The sequence below is a fragment of the Pyrgilauda ruficollis genome, unplaced genomic scaffold (assembly GCF_017590135.1).
Source record: "Pyrgilauda ruficollis isolate IOZ18807 unplaced genomic scaffold, ASM1759013v1 scaffold16, whole genome shotgun sequence".
In the NCBI taxonomy this organism is placed as follows: domain Eukaryota; kingdom Metazoa; phylum Chordata; class Aves; order Passeriformes; family Passeridae; genus Pyrgilauda; species Pyrgilauda ruficollis.
The window spans coordinates 6,300,706-6,322,012 of record NW_024514764.1 but is presented as its reverse complement, the minus strand read 5'-3'; the positions used below and the strand labels follow the sequence as shown (position 1 = coordinate 6,322,012).

General features: G+C 47.1%; 1 protein-coding gene across 1 annotated transcript; it reads right to left on the bottom strand.

Moving 5' to 3' along the window:
• Nucleotides 1–113: 113 nt before the first annotated feature.
• On the bottom strand, nt 114–13,854 carry GPR139 (G protein-coupled receptor 139). The gene is made up of 2 exons (XM_041462704.1): nt 13,734–13,854; nt 114–1,048 (listed from the first exon to the last, which is right to left on the bottom strand). The coding sequence occupies exons 1-2, from the start codon at nt 13,852–13,854 to the stop codon at nt 114–116; spliced, it is 1,056 nt and encodes a 351-aa protein (XP_041318638.1).
• Between the last annotated feature and the right edge of the window lie 7,453 nt (nt 13,855–21,307).

Below are 21,307 nucleotides of genomic sequence, written 5' to 3'. Positions count from 1 at the left end.
GGGAAATGAAATCAAATGACCTCTCTTCAAAACAGCCATTTCAGAAAATTACATCCTGAAGATGTAACCACTTGAAAGGAACTTGCACCCAGAAACTCCAACTATTGGCCTTTTCATGGTGATATTTTTATAGGCTTCCCATTCTTATCATACTGGTAAACAAGCATTTTGATGCAATGAGAGTTGGCTGGGGAAATCCAAGGGCTGCTTGTTATGGAAAAGTTATGGTTTGTATAGAATTGCACAGGTTGCTTCTGACACTTAAAGAAGGCTTTCAAGGTGGCAGCTGCCATTGTGCGAAATCTTTTGCTAATAAAACAGTAGAGGAAGAAATTAATTGCAGTGTTCAGCAGCGCCAGCATATTGGCGATGTCCGACACAATATGGACCACCCAGCTGTTGTTTATAGGAGACACGTAGAGGTGATACAGTATCATGATTATTCTTGGCGCCCACAGTATGGCAAAAATAGAAGTTATAGTGAACAAAATGGCTGTTGTTTTCCCCGTGGAGTAGCCTCGCAGGCGGAAGTTGCTCTTTCGCCGCAGCTTGTACACGATGATGGAGTTCAGGATGAAGAAGATGGAGCAGGGCACCAAGTACACGGTGAAGCAGTGGACCCAGATGAGGACGTGGTGCATGGACGTGCTGATGTAGTCTTCAATCCAAATGTTGGGCCACCAGTAGTAGGGGATGCTGGTCAGGAAGCAGGTGATGTAGACGCTGACAATGACCTTGCGAGTGCGAGCAGGGTAGGAGACCGTGTGGTACTTGAGGGGGTGGCACACAGCGATGTAGCGGTCGATGGTCAGCGGCACCGTAATCCAAATCGACGTGTGGATGGAAGAAAACTCCAAAACCTCAATTATTTTGTCCAGTACCTGAGGCATCTGTTTGTTTAAGATGAAGTCTTCCATGAGGAAGTCAACAAAGACGATAAAGAAGAGAACCAGGATGTCAGCAGCAGCCAGAGCTAGAAGGTAATTATAGGAGGACTTCTGTCTACGAGCTACAAGCTGGGAGAGGATGATGACTGTCAAGATGTTTGCTGTGGAGAAAGAAACACAGAGTTAAGCTATTAAGATGTAACATCAGATTTTCTGAGCACTTCCTTGAAGTTGTTCAAGCACTTGGCAACATGACCACCCTAATAAAGTTCAAGAAACCAAAAGGAAAACATCCCAGTCTGGTCTCTCAGAGAAGCTGTTGCAATCACAGGAGCATGTGGCCCTGCTCTCAGCTGTGGAATCCACCCTGGGACTTCTGTCTGAGCACACAAAGGGAGTGGTAGCAGGAGACAAAAAGCTCACTCACACATTTATTCTTATTTCCCACCTTGCTTTTTGCACTTTTTCATATAACAGGGGATGAATGAGAAGGGTAATGAATATAAACAGCCCATGTAGTACTTGAGAGATTTGCTGGAGCACTAAGGTGTAGCCAAATTTTAACTACTTCCTCTTGTTTACTAGAACTTACTGTGTAGTCTTGAATTGGAAAAAAAAAAATTCCTACTATCAGTTTGGCTAGAATGAGACAGACAAGATTGTTCCCATCAGAGGCTGGTATCACTTGGCTAGAATACCTGAAGAAGTGCTTAAAAATCAGAGATCTGTTTTACTGTACAAGTGACTGCCAAATGTTTGCAGTTGATACTTTCCCAAGTTCTGTAAATCACTTCTTCTGTGCATTTAGTGCTTCAAATATTTCTGCCAGCTTTGATGGATTTCCCAAAACAAATCAACAATAATTGTAAAGATTCCTTTAAACCAGAGAAAAAGGAAGTTAGTAACATAAAGGTAATGACAGCCTAGGACACATCCTACAACTGAAAATGTTTTTTTTAAAACTGTTTTACTTGACACTGAAAAAACTTCCTCCTTCATGAATGCCTTCAAAGCCTGCTGTCTGGGAGCAGATTTCTGCCACCAGGGAAATGAACTGAAGCAGAGTGAATGATCTTGACTAACAGCCCTCACCTATTTCTGTGTTAACTGAATGTATTAATTTTGTATCTTGGAAAAAAAAACCCTAAACCAAACATGACAATCAACTGACTCTTTTCCTATATTAAAAAAAAAAGAAAAAAGAAAAAGATCTTTCCAATGCTACTCTCTCAAATTGCCTTCAGGGGAATTTTCCCAGTTCTGTCCTCCATTAACGTGAATGCACCTGCATTGATTTCAGCTCAGCGCAGACGTGGGAGACAAGAGGTGATACAGCCAGAACTGCTGTGTCATTTTTCACTTACTTGCTCAGAAATGCCTCTGCTGTGCCTGCTGATGAGCCCTGGAGATGCAGTGAGTGATGTACTGTCAAGGAAATCCTCGAGCTGGAGTGTTTATCGTGGCTCTGCAGCCACTGCTGGTTTTGGCCAGCCAGGCTGCCTGGCTCGGCTTCACAGATATTGGATGTGACCCGTGGGGTGCATCTTCTCTTTAAATCCTCTGGATCTGACTCATTCCAGCCCCAGCAGCTGGAGCCAGTGAGCAGCAAGGGGGATGTCTGAAGGCACTGGTCCCTGCTGGGAACTCTGCCTGAGTGCCAGGGCAGCTCCTGCAGGGTGCTGAAGCCATGCTGTGTGCAGGTACAGCAGCCCTGCTCCTCACACTTTCTAGCTATGGCAGGGGTCCTGCTGCTTGCTTCTAACCCCACTCTGTTTTGCTACAGGAGCAGATTTATGAGCAGACCCTTACACCCTTTGCCCCTGTCTCTCCTAACGTTCCCAACCACAGCAGTGTGCTGAAATGCAAGTTATTTATCTGAGGCCAGCGAGCCTTGCTTGGTGAGGCAGATCAGAAAATTGATCTGACAAAGTACACAAGAGATCTACCCAATTTTTTCTGCAAGGATTACTGTGTCTTGTATTGGAAATGCTTTCCCTGGGATCACATTAGAGCTTTTTTCTTGCTGGGTGATCTGAAATATAGTAACACCATTTACTTTGTGAAAGCAGACACATTCTGGGGTGCAGCAGAAAGTTGTCAGTATGCCAGTGTCTTAGCACAGGGTCTGTGAGTATTTTTCCTGCTGCACACTGTTCAGGTAAAGTGTGGATGAGCTATGGATGCCTCAGTCCTCCATCCATTTCCTAGCCAGGGTTAAGTTGGTCCTTGGTGTGTCCTCAAACAGTATCTAAAGCTCAGTAAAATGGCAAGTGAGTGGGCACACCACTCTGTGACCAACTGTGTCCTTGTGCCAGGCTCTCAGTAACTCCTGAGTGTCTCCTCAGTGTCCTGCTCTCCTGTGGGCAAAAATTACCCACTGGGGGAGAAAGGTGATAGAAGAGTATTTGTGACCATATTTGAACCTTGCTGACACTAATTCTTGCACTAGCATGGTAGTCTGTGATGAGAACTATGGCAGAGATGATGATGATGATGGAGATATAAAAATATTTGTCTCTCATGTAACATAGGTGGAGCTACATACAGCTGCTGGATAGGTCAGCACCCCTAAACTGCCCTGGATGGTACGCTGCTCATTTCTTGCAGCATATTTTCTAGACACTAAGTGGTTAAGATCATTTGAATTTGAAAGAGATTGATCACTGTGCTGGGAGATGATTAGGGGATGACAGATGGGAATTTATGCCAGCATCACTTGCTGCAGTGCAGTATTCTGAATTTATAAATATCTGTTTGAGAACCAGGGCTTGATTGGGGACTAGCTGGCTGAAGCCTTGAGGTGCTGCTGGCAGATTTAGAAGCAACTATACAAAATGGCAGTCTCAATTCTTTCCCTCCAGGCATGAGGACATGAGACATTTCAGACACAGCATCCAAAGGTCTCTGATAGCCAAACACCTTTGTTCCAGGCTGCTCAAAAAAAGGCAACCTTCTAACTCAGCCAGGCTTCACCACAGGACCCCTGCATCCCTCCTTTGACATCTCTGACTTTATCACCTTCTGAGTACAAACTGCAGCACCAAAATTCATGCCATTGAGGTCCTTTGTGTCTGAGAGGGATCCTCCTTTAGGAGTAACTTTGGTTCCTGTGTGGATTTGGGTTTACTTCCCATAGCAAAGCTGTGCTGCCTTGGCTGCAGAGCCTGGGCAGTCCTCTGTGCCCCAAAGCAGTGCCTGTGCCCTCGGGCACAGTTCTGCTCCCAGCTTCTCATTTCATGGATTACAGTCATCACCCAAACAGTGCCTAAACATGGCCTTTGCAGGGGATTTGAAGAGCTCCTTTCAGTGACTATTTTCACTGCATGTGAGCTTAAGCAGGAGTGATTGTATCTGTCTAAAGAAGAAATAGGCATAGTTCTGGGCTTTATTTGTGGGCTTTTTTTTTTTAATTGAGAGCACTTTGCATGTACACAGCAGCCTGTGCAGTCAAGTGGCCTTTACAACACAAGCAGCAGCTCCCAGCATTGAGAACAAGGTGGTTCTGTAGTTCAGCAGTTCAGCTTTATAAACTATCTCCATGAAGTAGCCAGGAGTGTTGATCACTGAGCGTGATAAACATTAGGCCATGGAATATAATGGACACCTTTTACCCAACAGAGTTGTTGCTAGGATCACCACAAATTATTGTGTGATGTGTGAAACCTCTCTGCAGGCTTAGCAGTAGTCATCTGACGGGCACACAGAGATAGCTTACAAATGGGAAATTTTCAGTTGCTTCAGAAAAAATGTTAGTAACACCTCCTTCTCAGATTTAAGAACCCCAAGAAGGTAAGTACAATATGCTAAAAATAAGCAATGGGAAAAAGGGATGTTCTGGCTTGATGGGAATAGATGATTTCCTCTAAGGTAGGAGGCAATATTCAAATGTAAACAGGTACTGTGTCCAGGAGGCAGATCTGACCAAGGTTCCTAACAGCTGCTCACCAATAGCTACCAGACTGGAGATGAGGGTGGCATTCAGCCCTTATTTTCTGTGGGAGCTCCCTGGAGAAGCTGATGACAATGGCTGATTTCTGACAAAGGTGCTACATAACAGAAGTTATTAACAAAAAAAACCCCAAAACCCCAAGAATACTGTGGCAATGTAAATACATTATAATTACTTATGTTGGCTATAGCTGGTTATGTGATCTTTTAAAATGACCTCTGGATGCTGTTTGCCCTTACAGAAGATAGGGCAGGTCCACATTTTCCTCTTACAACCAATGTAGATCAAACTCAGCACTAGAGCACATGAGGACAGACAGAACAGTGCTTCAGTTTGTTCCTCTCTTTTATTATCATATCCTGAGTTCCTTCCTTAAACTGTTGTGAAGCATAAAGGGATACTTTATAGAATATAATTAGTGCAATACAAGTTTTGTCTTCCCAGGGAGCTCCTGTGAGGATTGATTTTTGAAAATAAATGGATTTATTTGTTGTTCAGCTGTCTGAGTGCTGTCAAACAGCACACAGCAAGGCACCCCATGAGGGAAGAGCTGTCAGCTTCTGCTAGTGCCTGCATCATCTCCCAGGGAATGGAGAGGGGATATATGCCAAAAAAAAGAGCATCATAAAACTATGGCAGGCATGGATGCAGGATTGCTACCGGAGGAGATTTCACATCTTGTACGAAGGCCCTCGTGTGGCCTGTGCTTAGAAAATCCCATGTGCAGAACACCATGCCAATTCTGAGGGTGGAAGAGAACCTGGAGGTAGAGGATGCCCAAGCTCCTGCCCAGGACAGCCCAAACTCCCTCCTGTGTGCAGGAGCCCGGGTTAGCTACTGCCAGGGAAAACACAGCACGGCTCTGTACTTACAAAGCACAAGTGAATGAGACAGTCAGTGCCAGAGGCCACATTCTGACAATGAAATCTGGCCTCTGGGGCCATTTTTCTCACTGACAGCATTTATTAGCTGAGATGGCTCTGGGGAAGGATGCAGTGAATGAGGTACTCTGCTCTGCAGCTGGCATTAGCCATCAGTGGGTCACAGAGGCCAGAGCAGGATTTCAATCCAGCACAAGCACTTCCTCACTGTTGGAGGGCACAGACACAGCAGTGGCACAGAGCTGCCAGTGCCTGATACTCCCTCTGAGCTGGCCAGCCACCAAGGCGGGAGTGCAGCAGCTTGTCTGGCACAAAGGTGTCATCACACTGTGCTGCTTTTGGCTCTCCTAGACCACTGGAATTTTTCTGGAGTAGTCTGTAGAAAATAGGGCTATTTCTGCAGTATGAGAACGGCCCAGAAGGAACACTGGGCTAGGATGTGGGGAGGTCTGGTTTGGGCTCACTGGGGCCACACGTGTGTGAATGTGACAGGGATCTGGTTCTCCTCTTGCCATCTTCACCCTCCTTGTCCACCTTTCCTGAGATGGCTCTACAGAGCAGAAAGTCTCTAATGAATCCCAGACATTCTTCCTGCCACTCCAAACTCTTATTTAGAGGTACCCACACAAGGATCAAAATGTCCAAAATGCACATCTCAAAGTCTAGCCTTGCATCTTGCTACTAGAGCAGCACAGCTTTCTAATGGAAACTGGTGCTGGGAACAGAAAAAGTGATCTGCAAAATGATGCAGAAATCATAAAAGGAATTTTGTTATTCATGCAATGTATCTGGACAGACAGGGATTTTCAAGGCAATTTGGGTGTCTCATTTGGCAGGTGTCTGTGGCTTCTAAATGTGGGCTGTCAGTGCAGTGTTAAGGGGTCTCAAGCTGAGTAACTCGAGCTCCAGGGTGACAAAACCATTCTACCCTTTTGATGCCAAATGCCAAAGTACTGAGGCAGGTGCCAAAGGTGTTTCATAGGATGACTGGGATGGAGAGAGGATGTGATTTCATAAGGACACTGCCATGAATTCTTTACTGAACATGAATAATTAAGAGGATTTTACCTTTGATTGTGGTTTTGCTAAAATAAACCAGTCTTTATGTCTTCCTAAAGCATTAGGTAATGCAATAGGAGCTCATGCTTGCAAACCCCATGGCCAAGCTTTCTCAGAGACTACGCCAATTTTACACAGTATGCAGGAAATTACAGACTTTGTAAAACCACTGCAGTTTGGCTTTATTCCCCCATGGAGAATATACTGCATCCCCACTAGATATATCACTCTTCAGTGTGCTAGTCAGGACATTGAAGAAAACACACTTGGAGTGAACAAATATGTGAGAAATATCCTAGTCTGATGTAACTGACTGGCAGGTCATTTGTCTTGAGACCCAAAGCAACCTCCAGAGCACCTGTCCATGCAGGCAATACTTCACATGATGGAAAAGATGGAGAGGATTAATGACTGTACAGTGCAGGGACTCTGTTTCAGGTGGTAGAAAGGAAGATTTCAGTGTTACAACAGGCAAGCTTCTCTTTTCTTCCATGGAGAGAGGGATAAAATTCTTTTTGGTCATCTTTTGTACTGCTAGTTCTGGTCTTGTTTGGCTGTCTGCACTTCATTCTCTCTGTACAGCCACACTAGGGTCTTGAGGGGCAACCTAATACCATCTTCTCCCGTGGTCACCCCAAGAACAGCACCAAGGGCACTCCAGACATTGGGTTTTAGTATCTGTAAGTACACATCCATATTCTGCAAAATGAAAACTGATTTGTCTGTAAGGCCTCCTGCTCAAGGAGTGAATTTTGGCTTTGTTTCCTTTTCTGGTGTCTCAAAGCTAACAAGAAAAGAGATTTTAGGCTCAGAAAGACCACCTGAAACAGCAGGGAGAAGCTTTTGTGGACAGGGATTGCTTTGCCCTTGGTGTGTGAAAGCAGAGCACACACCCCACCAGGACATCTCCGCGTTGTTTGTTTGCCCATACCGAATCGTGATGTGTGTGGTTAAAGGCCTTCTGCTGGCTTCTTTCTGCTGATTCACCCCATTCACAGAAGGGAGCAGAAAGAGGATGAGGAGAAGAGAACTAAGTAAGGGGGTGGATGAAGAACAGCAGGATATTAGACTGCCTAGTGCTTCTGAATGTTTTGACTTCTTAACAACTGGGGGCTCTGCATTACCCACCTACCGTGAAAACTGGCTGTGCTCTCTCTTTTGTGTCGTTGTCATTTCAAGGAAAAATGTACTTTGGAGTTTTTCCTTTCCAATCCATTTTAGCAGCCTGCCATGCAAGGTTGTGCACTTCATAGTCTGCTGAGCCTCCCAAATATGGCACCTCATTATCATTACAGCCCTGACAGTGCTGCTTCCTACTGACGTGGCAGAAGAAATCCAAAGTTAGCAATTGCACTCTGTCTAGTGGCATCCAGAAATGTACAATCAACTTCTCCACAATCCATGCATTAGCATGGATTCAGCCACATGCTGTCTTTCAGGCTGCGAGATTTTAGCAGCTCCATATGTACTGACCAAACTAAATCACTCCCATCTGCACACCTTGCTGTCACCAGTTCTGTGCAGGAACAGAATGAATCTATTATTTTTCATAATAGTTCTTCTCTCCTAAAGAACAAGCATTCATTTAACAATAGGAAATGACTCATTTTAAGCATGTTAGCAGCAGTTTTGTTCCCCTCTGTCCAGTACTGCTACTGTAAATGAGCTGTAGTGCCCTTCAGTTGCCCCAATAGCCAAGCTAAAGTTCTGGCAACCTATTTGTCCCCTTTTTAGTAGGATGCAATGTACTGGCCTTGTGTCCAATTCAGATTTTAAGTCAGAGAATACATGGCTTTTGAGTAAAAAGGGTGTTTGAATCAGCTCTCAAGAGGGTTTGGTTCTTATTCACTAATGAGCAGCAGCAGAAGAGTGCTGTTTTTTCAAGGTCATAACTCTACATTGTAACAACTCTCCCACTCATATTTTCGGATCTTCCTTTAGCACTTCCATTTTTCAGGTGTGCTGCTATGAGAAAGGCTATTTATCCAGGTGTTGGAAACGGTCTCTTTAATCAGAAACCTGTACTGTGATTGCAGAAGAATATACTAGGCAGCAGATGGCAAGAATCCAAAACGAGTCAGACACTTCTACAGTGCTGTGTGCTCTGTGTACACCTACCTCTGCCTGCTTTGGTATTTACTGCTACTCCACGCCACCTGAGTCACCACCAAACATTGCTACCTGTCCCCCTTGCTGCTCGTGGCACCAGGTGTGTCCCAGCTGTGGGCACAGGGACAGCAATGCCCTCCGGGTGGGGGAACACCCCACACAGCCGAGGAGTGCCGGGAACACAGCTGGGCTGCTGCATGGTGGTGGTCTCCTGATCAGGGGTGCTCAGCCCACCAACAGTGCCTGCCTTGCCAGGATGATGACCCAGGCATGCACATCTCCCAGACAGCCTCCTTATTTCAGACTTTATATGGAGAGAAGGCTTCAGAAGGATCAGGTCTCCATCTTTTCGGCTTGCCTATGCCTATACTGCAGTTTGCACAGGCACAGTGCACCCACGTGTCAATCCAATACCCTTGCTGTGCAAGGACAGCCAGTCTGTCATCTGTTAGGGTGAGGTCCATGACGTGTCTCTGTCTCTCCACAGTGTTAAACCAGTTAGGCATCCCTGCTGAGCTGACACGTTCCTCCAGCTCAGGACTGCAGCTTCTCTGCCTCCTACATGGAGCTCTGGGAATGCACTCTGTGCTTGGCTGGGCTTTGAATGATCCAGGCTGTCCCCATCTCCACGTCACCTTGTTCAGCAGCAGGCCTGACATGAACTCTACCTGTTCACACCTTCCAGCTGGGAGAATCCAAGCATGCCCAGGCTGCTTTCCCAAGCTTGTGAAGTCCTGAATCTACATTTAGATCAGTGTGACTGGTTTAATGCAAAAACCTAAAGCACAAATACAAGAAGCAGTTGTGGACCAGGCTCCTGAGTTTGGAGTGGCACTTCTCTGGGGTATTGCTGTGAGTCTGCTGCCTCCTGGAGATGCTGTAAAGGTGCTGTGCTTTGTGTCACTGGGATGCAATGATCCCCAGAGCCAAGGCACATCCCAGGTAGGCAACTGACTGGGGAGCAAATGGAACCAGCAATCCCTCTGGGACTGGCTAAGAAAGCCAGATTTCATTCTGCCTCTCACACTGTCAGGAGGAGATGAGCCCTGGGAACTTGGATCAGGCCAGACCCTGATCCAGGAAATGCTGATGCTCTGTCCTTTCAGCAGCAATACACTCTATTCCTGATGGAAAAGCGACCACATGCAAGGCAACTCCATTGCTGCTGCTCCTCCTAAGGAAGCAGGAATCAAGGTCAAAGCCAGGTGTCTGCAGCAAGCAGTGCTGCTTCTGTGCCTGATCTTCTTGGTTGTGCTCAGTGGCCCCACCACAGAAGGAGCTCTTTGGTGCAGCTGCTTTGTGCAGCTCTCACTGACAAAGGGACCGACTGAGAGTGGTACCTGTTGATCTTTGCTTTCTCACCTTTACCAGCCCCCTCTTGGACTGAATCAGAGCAATCTATTCCCTCCTCCACACCCAACACCATCCCTTCCCTAATATTTTCTCTCACTAAAGCAAGAAACACTTCTATTAAGACTTTTTCCAGCCCTTCTCTTGCCTCCCAGCTAACCACAGGTGCTTCAAAGGTTCTCTCTGACAGACAAGGGGAGTATAGGGTTAACAGAGCAGGGGCCGCAGAACAGCTCCATAAATGCTCCATAAAACCTTCCCCTCTAAACGGGAGAGAACCCCACTTCCAGTGCCTCTCCCTCGTGCTTGCACTGGCACTTTCTCCTTGCTCCCTGCAGCCTTATCCTGAGACACCCCACTCCTGGCAGCAGGACCGCCTTCCTGCGGGACACCTTCACACTCCTGCACTCAAAACAAGTTTCAAAAAACTGTCTCTGTCTCACCAGCCTCTGCTTAGAAGGAAAAGAAGCAACCTCCTGGCCCAGCTGCCTGAAGGCACGATGACCCCTGGCAGAGCTGCAGCCACCCCGTGCGCAGTACAGCCGTGCAGGGTCAGTGTGCAGCGGTGGCTCTGTGGGTGCAGCCTGGCCCTTGCCTCTGTGTGCTGAGCAGGGCGGCAGGGAGCTCACTGTGCTCGCCTCTCTGCATTTTACAGGCTTTCTGGTGCCTGGTTGAATAGAGAGGGAGAAGGAGCCACTGCTGAGAACAGGGTCTGCTGAGGTGCCTGGTTTATACAGGGGTGGGAGCAGAGGATGCTTCTGCTGCACACACAGCCAGGCCTGGCAGCGCTTGGCCTCAACGTGGAGTTGTTGAGTTAGTTAAATTTCCTTCAGACAGTACAGCAGGAAAGGTAGAAACAGTTAACTGGCTTCTCTTCTCTTCAGTCTTTCTCCAAGATTTGTGGCAAGGAGTTAACTCTTTCCATTTCAGCAAAACACTGCACTAGTGCTGTGTTTGAGGACAGATACCAGACAGGGTTTCTCTTAAATTCTTGGCATCACACTGAGCTAATTAAGATCCCACACAGTTCAGGACTCTTATCCTAACAGCCAATAAAGTCTGCTACCTTTACAAATTTCTAATGTTAAAAAACTGAAGAGCAGCTTCAAATCAAAACATGAAAAGCTCTTTTTAACACTGGTGTCACCCCGTACCCCATCCTCAATGAAGCCTGCCTGTGTGAGTCTTCCCCTAAGCACATCCAGCTTGTTCCCATCTCTGGGCAGTCTCATGAATTTCTCATGCACTCGGCACACTGTGCATTTACTCAGCATTCTGTACATGTGCAGTGAGTCCACTGTCAGTTCCAATGCTGTCCTCAGTGTGCTCTGGACACATCCACAACTGGTCTAAGCCCACTGAACTCAGCACCACCACCTGCTTTGGCCAGTTCTGTTAAGCACTGGCACTGGTGCCACTGCTCTAATCAAGTGATGTCTGATCCCTTGAGAAATGCAGCAGACCACTGCTAATTTGGACCACGTCTGATTTTAACCATGTTCTTAGAATGACAGTGTTAGGTCTGTAATTACAATGCAGTATCCTCAGGGAGCTGGTGCAAGTATGTGCAGAATGTTCATTAATTATTTTTCTTGTCTGTGCACGCAAGACTTTTCCCCATTTCAGAAACATACAAAGGCAAGCTTAGCCACAGAGTGCTTCATGACTACTGCTTCACCTGATAATCCTGAGAGGTTCTTGCTCAGTTCTTAGGGGACTAGTGCTGAAATCAGAGCCTGTGATTACTACGGACATCTAAGCAGCCCCTGAGGAATTAATAAAGAGGAAACGACCTCCTATCCCTGCTGGCTGGAACTCTTCAGGTCAGGGCTGAGACTCATCAATGTTTTGGAGCACAGATACTTGCCTGTGCCCTGCATCCTCTGTGGGTAAATGCAGGACTTAACTTTCCAGTTCTCTGAAACAGCCAATCAGCAAATTTTAATTATAAGCCAGAAATGGGGGAAAAAAAGCCCCAAACCAAAACAACACAAAGCACATCAATTCATACAGAGAGTGGTAATTGCATGCATGCTGCTCAGAGACAGGCTTCTCTTCATGTCTGTTAAAATTTTTTCTATGAAATAATTGCTTGAAGAAGGAATTGAGGTGACAAGCATTTAGAAACTGTAGACTATTACCTATCACTGCTGCTTGCCATTCCACACAGCACTTAAAATGTGTAGCTCTGCACAGACACAAGCAAACTCTCCTTTACCACACCCTTCAAATACCAATTCACCTTGGTGCATCAGAACTTTTTCCCAACTTACTCTCCCTGTCCTTGGGATCACTCTAAGTCACTCTCAGGCTGGAGGTGTTAAGCCAGTGAGCAAGACACGCTGTTTGTCCACCCAAGCTGTGCTGGGATGGCAGCTCTGCCCACTGTGACTGCAGCAGCTCCCCTCGGTCCTGCGTGCCCGGGCATCTCACTGGCAGCCCCCTCGGGAGGCAGCAGCCGCTCAGTGCCTGTCTCAGCTCAGACAGTACTGCCCATGTGATGCTCCTGTGGCATCTGCACCTTTGGGGCTGTGTGCTGGCAGTGCTGCCTCACAGGTGTTCACATCCCAGCTCGGGACAACCTTTCCTTCCTTATTTATGCTGTTTCTAGTCTTTCCCACTCCAAGCATCTCTATAATGTCTTTGTCCCCTTTTTAAGCAGGAAATTTTGCTCAGGATTATACACTCTGGAGACTGGTGCCTGTCAGCTGGGACTTTCTTCTGAGCCCTGTACCTGCATTCAGGGGTCTCAGCGTCAGCATTGCCATTGCCTTTGCAGTGCACTGACCTCAAGACCGGACTTTCTACCTCCTGTCCTGCTCCACCAGCCACGGGGACAGGCTCACGAGTATGACAACTGTCTGCTAAGCTCCTGACAGCGTGCTCCTTCCCCAGTCAAGTTCCGTGGTGGTGGCATGTCCCTTCCTAAAGCCAGCCCTGCCCCACGGAGTCGGGTGGGGATTTGCAGCAGAAAAACTCAGCAGCTACACCTGTGCTCACCGCCGGCCGGGCAGGCGATCGGTGGTGACCCGTCTGGGCACCGCTCTGGTACTCGCATGGCCAGAACGACAATGGCACAAACTTCACGACAGGCTGACTCTGTCTGTCAAGTTCAGAGTCAGGATGCCCGAAGCCGGGGGGACGGCGAGGGCAGGCAGGGAGAAACCCCGGCGAGGGAGGCAGCGCCGGGACGGCAGCGCGCCGGGCGGGGAGATGCTGCTGCTGTCCGGGAGATGCTGCTGCTATCCGGGGGATGCTGCTGTCCGGGGGATGCTGCTATCCGGGGGATGCTGCTATCCGGGAAATGCTGCTCTCCGGGAAATGCTCTTATCCAGGGGATGCTGCTGTCCGGGAAATGCTGCTCTCCGAAGCGCCCGCGCTCATCCCGCCGGGCACGCGGAGCCCGGGGCATCCCGAGGACACCGCGGGCGCTCCCCCCGCCCCGCACAGCGGGCAGGAGCCGGGGCCCCGCAGCCTCGCCCGTCCCGCGGCACTCACCCGGCAGCCCGAGGCAGAGCAGCAGGCTGTAGTAGACGACAGGTGCGTACCCCAAGCCGCAGCCATAGCGGTGGTGCGCCAGGAGCGAGCCGTTCTGGAGGTGGAGGTGGTTGTGCTCCATGGACCCGCTGTCCCCGCTGCCGGCGCTCGCTCCGCCGCACGGGCCGCCCCTCGCACGCTCGGCGGCGAGCGGGGAGCTCCGCCGGGAGCCGCCGCCTCCCCGGTGGGCAGCGGGCTCGCCCCGCAGCAGCAGCAGGAAGGGGAAAAGGGGTTTTTCATCCAAGTTGGCGCACGAGTGAATGGAGAAGGGCAGAGGCGAGGGCGGTCAGCGGCGTGCCTGGCTGCAGCCCTGGGCTGGGCTTCACACCGCCTGGGGAGGCAGGGGCTCATCCAGCGCTGCGCGTTTGTGTCCGCGGCATCAAAACGCACAGCCGGGTTAATATTGCACTGTGCCCCTCTTCTCCCCGCAGTGCGCGGGGTGAAGGACGGTCCGGCCAGCGGGGACACAGCTGTGCTCCGGCGGGGACACTGCCCTGCTCCAGCGGGGACACAGCCCTGCTCCACCGGGGACACTGCCCTGTTCCAATGGGGACACAGCCCTGCTCCGGCGGGGACACAGCCCTGCTCCGGCGGGGACACTGCCTGCTCCAGCGGGGACACAGCCCTGCTCCAGCGGGGACACAGCCCTGCTCCAGCGGGGACACTGCCTGCTCCAGCGGGGACACAGCCCTGCTCCGGCGGGGACACTGCCCTGTTCCCATGGGGACACAGCCCTGCTCCGGCGGGGACACAGCCCTGCTCCAGCAGGGACACAGCCCTGCTCCGGCGGGGACACTGCCGTAATCCAGCAATGACACAATGCATGCTCCAGCAGGGACGCCCCCGTGGACGGCTCCCGCAGGACAATGCTGAAGGGAAATCAGAATTTCTAAAACCTTCTTCACCCATTCCATAAGGCTTGTGTACATCAGTACATAGTCCCAGGATAAAGGATGTAGAGTTGGGCTTGTTGCGTTGGGGTGATTGAGCCCTGTCCTTTGCGCTACTGAGGGGGCTGGCCAGGTGTGAGTATATGGATATGTCCAGGAGGTCATGGTTTAGTGATAAAGCAGATGTTTCATTACAGTGCACGCCTACTAAGCAGAAAACAAGATGTCTTTTCACCCAAAGTGTGTAGGTTGAGCCCCACAGACCAGCACTGTGAGTTGGAAGAAACCCCTGGGTTTCTGAGGCTGCCAGGGAAAGCCACGAGGGATGTGCATGTGTCTGATGGGACACACACAAGATACAGTAGGTGGCTTACAGAAGTAAATAAAGATGTGATCCTTACTCTCTGAAAACATCCGACTGCTTGGGGTGGATAATGGTGAACAATCAGGTGACTAAGTAACGACTTCTGCACCTTTGGATTTCCATGGTCTTGTTTGAAAAGAAGTTTAGCTTCTGTTTGAAAACACAACCAGGAGGAAGCAAGGCTCTGGTCTTGTGAGGACTTGAGTACTTTGCTCAGAGAGTCAATAAGATTATTAATGTGCTTAAATGCTTAATAGGTCTTTTTGAACGGTACTGAAACTGCTGTCCACCTTCCCAGGTTAAACATGCCAGAAAAAATATTATTTTTCTCTGCTTTTTCAGTGAATGTCTTCGTGAAGCTAAGAGCCTGGTTGTACAGCTTTTATGTGGATGTATTCCTTTTGAAAATAGTATTTTCTAAAGCATTCATTCAAATAACCAGCAGAAGTGTATAAAGCAGTGTATGTGGGGGTGATTATGTGGTACAAAGTCTTGTGAATTCAGCTTTGTCTGTTTTTTCCTCCAGCTATAGAACCTTTTATTTTTTTTTCTTTTAAGTTCTTCTCATGTTTCTGCAACAGACCTGAGGAGGAAAGAGATCTTTTGTTGCCTCCGGAAAGAGAAGTGATTTTTCCTGGAGCGTTTTCTTGGGGGGAGTATCAGCAGGGCTGGAAGCGTGAGCCACTGTTTGGAAGCTAAGTGAAGCTCATCAGCACAACAAAACACAAAAGAAGGGGATGGCAGTGGAGCGAGTGATGGTTAAAAAGTGCCACGTTGAGTTTGCAGCACTATGAGTTTCTCAACTTTCCAGTTAACAACAGTGAAATGCCACGAGAAGCTGGAGGCAAAGGAAGAACCTCTGCCATCTATTTTCTGTTGTGCTGCTGCCACTTTTAAGTCTGGCCTGGTTTTGAACATCCTGAGCAGTCGGGCTTCCCTGGAGAGGGCTGTTTCTACAATAGAAGCATGTTTCCTCAGAGCTGGAATTGTCTCCAGGGTTCAGGTAGCTGCTGGTGTGCTGAGGAGAGCTGATTGTAGTAAGAATCTTCTCCTCTCTTCCCATCTGGAACTCTCAGTAGAGCCTCACAGGAGGCTCTGATGCATGTGATGTTTCTGTTGCAAAGGGAGGAAAACTGGGAAATTTGTTCACATTCACTAATGGTTCCCTCTCTCCTGCCCTGCAAAAGGAGAGACCACAGAAAGTAAATCCGCTCCTCAAACCTCAGTTGGTTTAACTGAAGCTTCTTGAGGAACTTTTCTGCCTTGCTGCACCAAGAGCTTCTAAACCAGGATGAACTGGGTTTCCACATCTGCTTTGCTTTTGCTTCACTGAAGTAAAATTAGTGAAATATTTTGTCATATATCAGAATTAAGGGCCCAAAGTAAAGGTGAACATTGTTCTTGTGTTCTGTGTGTAAATGGTATCTGGGGGGGTTTTGTCCTTCAAACAACTTCAAACCACTTTTGGCCTAAATGAAATGAATTTGGTTGTTCTGCTCTCTGAATTGTGCAGTAACAGAAGCCCTGACAGAAATGTCAATAAAGCCAATTCAAAACTAACCACAATGCTTGCTTCTACTTATAGGTATTTATTTTTAAGTTTCTCGCTATTTTCTAAAGGAATGACATTTATGTGTAACACCAGGGGCACAGTGAGGAGGGCACTGCTCTGCTGCTGAATTAACAGACAGAAGCCTCTGGAGCCTTGAGAGCAGCTCCTGAAGCTCTTCTCCTAAACAGCCACATGCTTAGACAGCGAATGATGTTTATTCTTTTCCTAAGAGCAGTTTATTGTTATCATGACATGCTACATAACCATAGCAGGTGGATGTACTTCACTTTAAAATTCCAGAGGCACTTGAACTTGGTTAGCTTTCTTTTTTTTTTTTTTTTTCTGAGGAAATGAGCCTTCCTAAACAGCTAGATAGTGATCCTGGGGGCAGGAGGATGGAGTGACAAGTTAGTCACACACACCCCCATCCCCTGGGGTGGTGGAACAATGCACTGCTGACTTCAAGAGACAAACGCCATTTACTGAGGGAGTTGGGAAGAGCCAAATGCTGAGTTGTGGCAACACGCTGCTGTGAGTAACACGCCTGGAAGATAGCAAAGGTGGAACTGGGAGGGCAATGCAGGGAGTGTGTAAATGGACTGGGAGAGGCTGTGTGAGGGTAGAGGAGTCTCTCAAAGGAAGAGGTGTTGTTTGGCCAAAAATATGTGTGTTAATATTTCAATACAGTTACAAGAGGCCAGGGACATTGTCAAGAGAACTGTTTTAGGGCCTGATGAAAGCTGTCTTACCTTCCAGGAATTAAACTAAGAGCTGCTACAGAAAAAATGATACCTATAGGAATGACAAGTCTTAGATTATACCTTATTAGATGTATGTAATTTTGCTGCAATGAAACCCTTTTCTTCAAAGCAATATTTTTATTTTTCTGTACTGTTAGGATGCAGGATAATTGAGTCAAATTCTACTCCTTTTGAGCTAAAGAACTGTCTTTATCAATAGCATCCTGCAGGTCTCTCCAGACTTGGAAGGTGAGGGAGACCTTTCTATGTTCTCATAAAAGCTGTTAAGGTAGAAAAAGGTGATTATGCAAGTTCTTTACTAGAGCCTCCTCAGTGCCTATGCATTGGCAGGCTCCAGTTTTATGAGAGAATAGTGAAGATTTATTAATTTTTAAGGTCAGAAGTGTTTCTTGTTGCCAGGGAAGGCTGTGGGTGCATCATGGCTTCTGCAGCTTGTGCTGCAGGTCCATAGCCTGCACCCTCGGGCTCCACAGCCCTGTAGACTTCTCTTCATCTCTTCTTCCTCTGGCCTCATATCTCCTTGGAGACACCATGAAGGTTACAACAGGTCTCAAACACTGTCTGTAATGGAGCTTTGCCTATGTGAACCTACCGAAAACAAGTTTAACGCTTTTAAACACCAATTATTTCCTTCTAGAATTAAATGTTTATTCCCTGAACTCCCTTTTAGGTTTCAACTGACAAATCTCATTGTAATTAATTTGAACTCTATTGTGAGTACATTTTCCAAGGGAACAGTAAGCAGATGTGATAAATGCCTGAACATGAGATTTAACCTAACATCTGTTGTTTTAAAGAAGAGTTACAAAACAAACTGTGTTTTGTTTGTGTTTAATTGGTGGATGATACACCTGATTTTCCATTGTACTGTTTTCAGGTTACATTGAAAACATCTGATAGAAATGTGCACTGAGATAAGCTCATTTGGCCTGTCCAGCTTGCAGTGGTTATGACAAATTAGTGCTATTTTTGCAATAGTCAGCATGTAGATGGTGTTTCAGATAAAATGAACCTGTTACACACAACAGAAGTCAAACTCTTTCTGACAAGAAATTGAAAAGGATCCATCAGGAGCTTGTATGATGTACTTGTATGATGCTTAACTATGGAATTACTGGGCTAATTCACATCTTTAGCAGAAGTATATGCTTAAATCCTTTGCTGGATTTAGACAGAAATAAATTAGGATTAAAATGTAACTACTTGACAAATATTTCTGAAGGTGGAGGCTAATTTATCTTCTTCCCAAGGTGAAAAGAAAGCACATGAGACTCATGTCACAGACTCTGCATTTCTTCTACTGTGATTTTAAAAAGTTGGATTAGAAAGTACTCAAATGTTCAAGTTTGCTTGGGCTGGAAATTCCCAGTGGTTTAACTGTAGGAATGGTGTGGCACACACGGAGCTCGCAGTGGAATGCTGACAAATGGAGGTGACACTTCCTTACCCCAGTACTGAGCAGGAATCAACTCCAGCCTGTGAATACCAAAAAGAAGGGTGAAAACAGTTTAGATTATCTCATTTAAAAATCATTGTGCCGATTATTTTTACTAATTATTAAAAAAGATGTATTATTACAACATTTCAATGCATTACTATTTGCCGCGATAAAGCTCATAAGGCCTCATTTCAGGATTGAGTCACAAAGTTAAGTACTCTGTTCTGCACTTTAGGTTTCCTATGCAAACACCACGTTTGGCTGGTGTGGTTAAATCCTCCCCGCACGTCTCGGAATAAGCCACATAATTTGGATTTGGAGCTTTTCTTTCAGAAAATCCATAGTCCTCCCCATATTTACTTGTCGGAGCTTTTGCGTTACTGGAGCGCCGGCCGCGTCAATGCTCCTGTTCATGGGGCTGGAGTGGCTCCTGCGTGGCACAGGCGTCACTGCCTGGTGACACAGCCCCTGCAGAGAGTGGCCTGTCAGGGGGTGCCTGTGGCACGGCCGTGCCAGTCACGGGCATGCAGAGCAGCACCCCTGCAGCCCCTGCAGCCCTGCAGCGCTGCAGCTGCGCCGGTGCTGGGCCCTTGAGCAGCCGAGTGCAGCCTGGAAGGTCCCGCAGCATCCCCTGCACTTCTGCAGGAAGGAACAGCAGGCACGAGGGAGGGAGGCTCCGTGGAAAAGGAGCTGATGCAGACTCTGATTTTGTGGGCAATTAAATAGACTGCAAGGCCCCTTGTTCACTTCTGCCCGTCCGCCAAACGAGCAGCCAGCCTGAGCAGAATAAGATTGCTTTCTCGTTTTACATAAAGCTTTCCCATGCTGTCCCCCCTGTTAATTAAGTAGATTAAAGGGTCTGGCTTCCTTGAACTCTGCTTTTCTTGTCTGATACACTTTGAATTAGATGTAACCATTATGAAACGATCAGAAGAAAAGACTGAGTTTTTTCTCACTTTCTAGGTATTGTGGGTATTTTTAGGTACCACAGTTAGCAGATACAGCAAAAATCCCTGCAGGTGGATGCTTTAAGTGGTTATAAAAGCCACTATTAATTTGGTTTTATTTCCTTGATATAAAAAAATCCTATTTTGACTTTCCAGAAAGAGTAATTTGTCAGTCAGTGGACACATATTCTCCTCCTTCAGGGTTGAATTTTTGTTGTTGTTATTGTTCTAGGTAAAGAGTAACTGCTTAATCCAAAAGTAGTGCTATTAAAAATGTTAATGAGCTTTGTATCCAGTCTTACTCTCGTGTAGTTCCACCGACTGTGCCATGATTTCTCTTGATTTACTTTGGCATCAGTGAGGCATAAGCAGAATCTGTCTGGGGTTAGCCACAGCTTTACTGTAATCCACGAGGTCAAAGGAAGGAAGCTCTACATAATCAGAAATCAAATAATACAATCCCTTACAGCTCAGCTTAGTGCTTGCTGCTGATGTCAAACATGTGTCCAAGCCCACACTAGAGGCACCACCAGCAGCTGCCCAGGGGAAGAGCAACAAGACCAGTCGTGTGCCTGAGCCCTGAGACTGGAAATGGTTTTGATTAAATTCATGTCATTTACAGGCAGGTGCAGCACTCTGATATCTTTATGTTTATTCTGCAGTTCACCTGCCTCTGTCTGTGGAGGGAGGGAAAAAGTGTTGGAACACATCACTGAAGAAAGGAAGGAAAAAAAAAAGGGGGGGAGGAAAACAAACTGAAAAAATTGAACTTGTCAGTATGAGTAGGGAGAGGGATGTAACTGCAAAGAGACTGATGTGGCTCAACTCATCCGAGACCACGGAGCAATCCTCTGAGCAGCAGCAGAGCTGCAGCGAGCCTGGCTGCCAGGTGGGGACTGCTTCCATTAACTTCAGGAAGATTGCTTCACTGAGTGGGATGAGCAGGATTTGGGTTTTACAAAACTGCAGAGAATACTATTGCAGGGTTCTCAGATATTTTCCCCTGCTTAAATTGGCTCAGCAGGCCTTGCAAAAATCCCTGTGGGTTTGAACAAAAAATTATTTGCAGTTTCCTAGAGGCCAACAACTAATCAGATATTGCCCTGAAGGGAGTTTTGGTCTTCCTGTGGATCAGGCATCGTTAATCTAAAGTTACTTAAATGGGGCCAAATCCTGCTTGCTGGCATGTTTTAAACAGGGTTAGTAGTTTATTTTACATCCAAGTCCACAAAGGCTCTGGATGATATACAGTGTGTGGTAAGATTACATGGTAAAAGTTTCTGTCCTTGATGATATTAGTGCTTGGGCACACTTTTGACAAAGACATACAGCTGTGATTTTCCTACCTTGAACTTGAAAGAGAAGTCAGGATTTAATTTTATGTCAGCACCTGGAGGCTCTTTATTTCTTGCCTTTGCTTTTTATTGCTCCCACACTGCAAACACAGAAGTCTCCAATAATACAGCCCATGGAATCAGAAATGCAGGGTCATGCAGTGCTTGCTATTGGCCCCTGAAGTCCAACTTGGGCACTGCTATAAAAGCAGAGACTCCTCTGCCATTGACTCCTCTCTTCCACTGCTG

Bases quoted from the DNA above. Each gene is read 5' to 3' on its own strand.
- GPR139 (XM_041462704.1), bottom strand. From the start codon at position 13,854: ATGGAGCACAACCACCTCCACCTCCAGAACGGCTCGCTCCTGGCGCAC. The intron at 1,049-13,733 runs GTGAGTGCCGCG...CTTTCTCCACAG, and splicing joins GCTCTGCCTCGGGCTGCCGG to CAAACATCTTGACAGTCATC.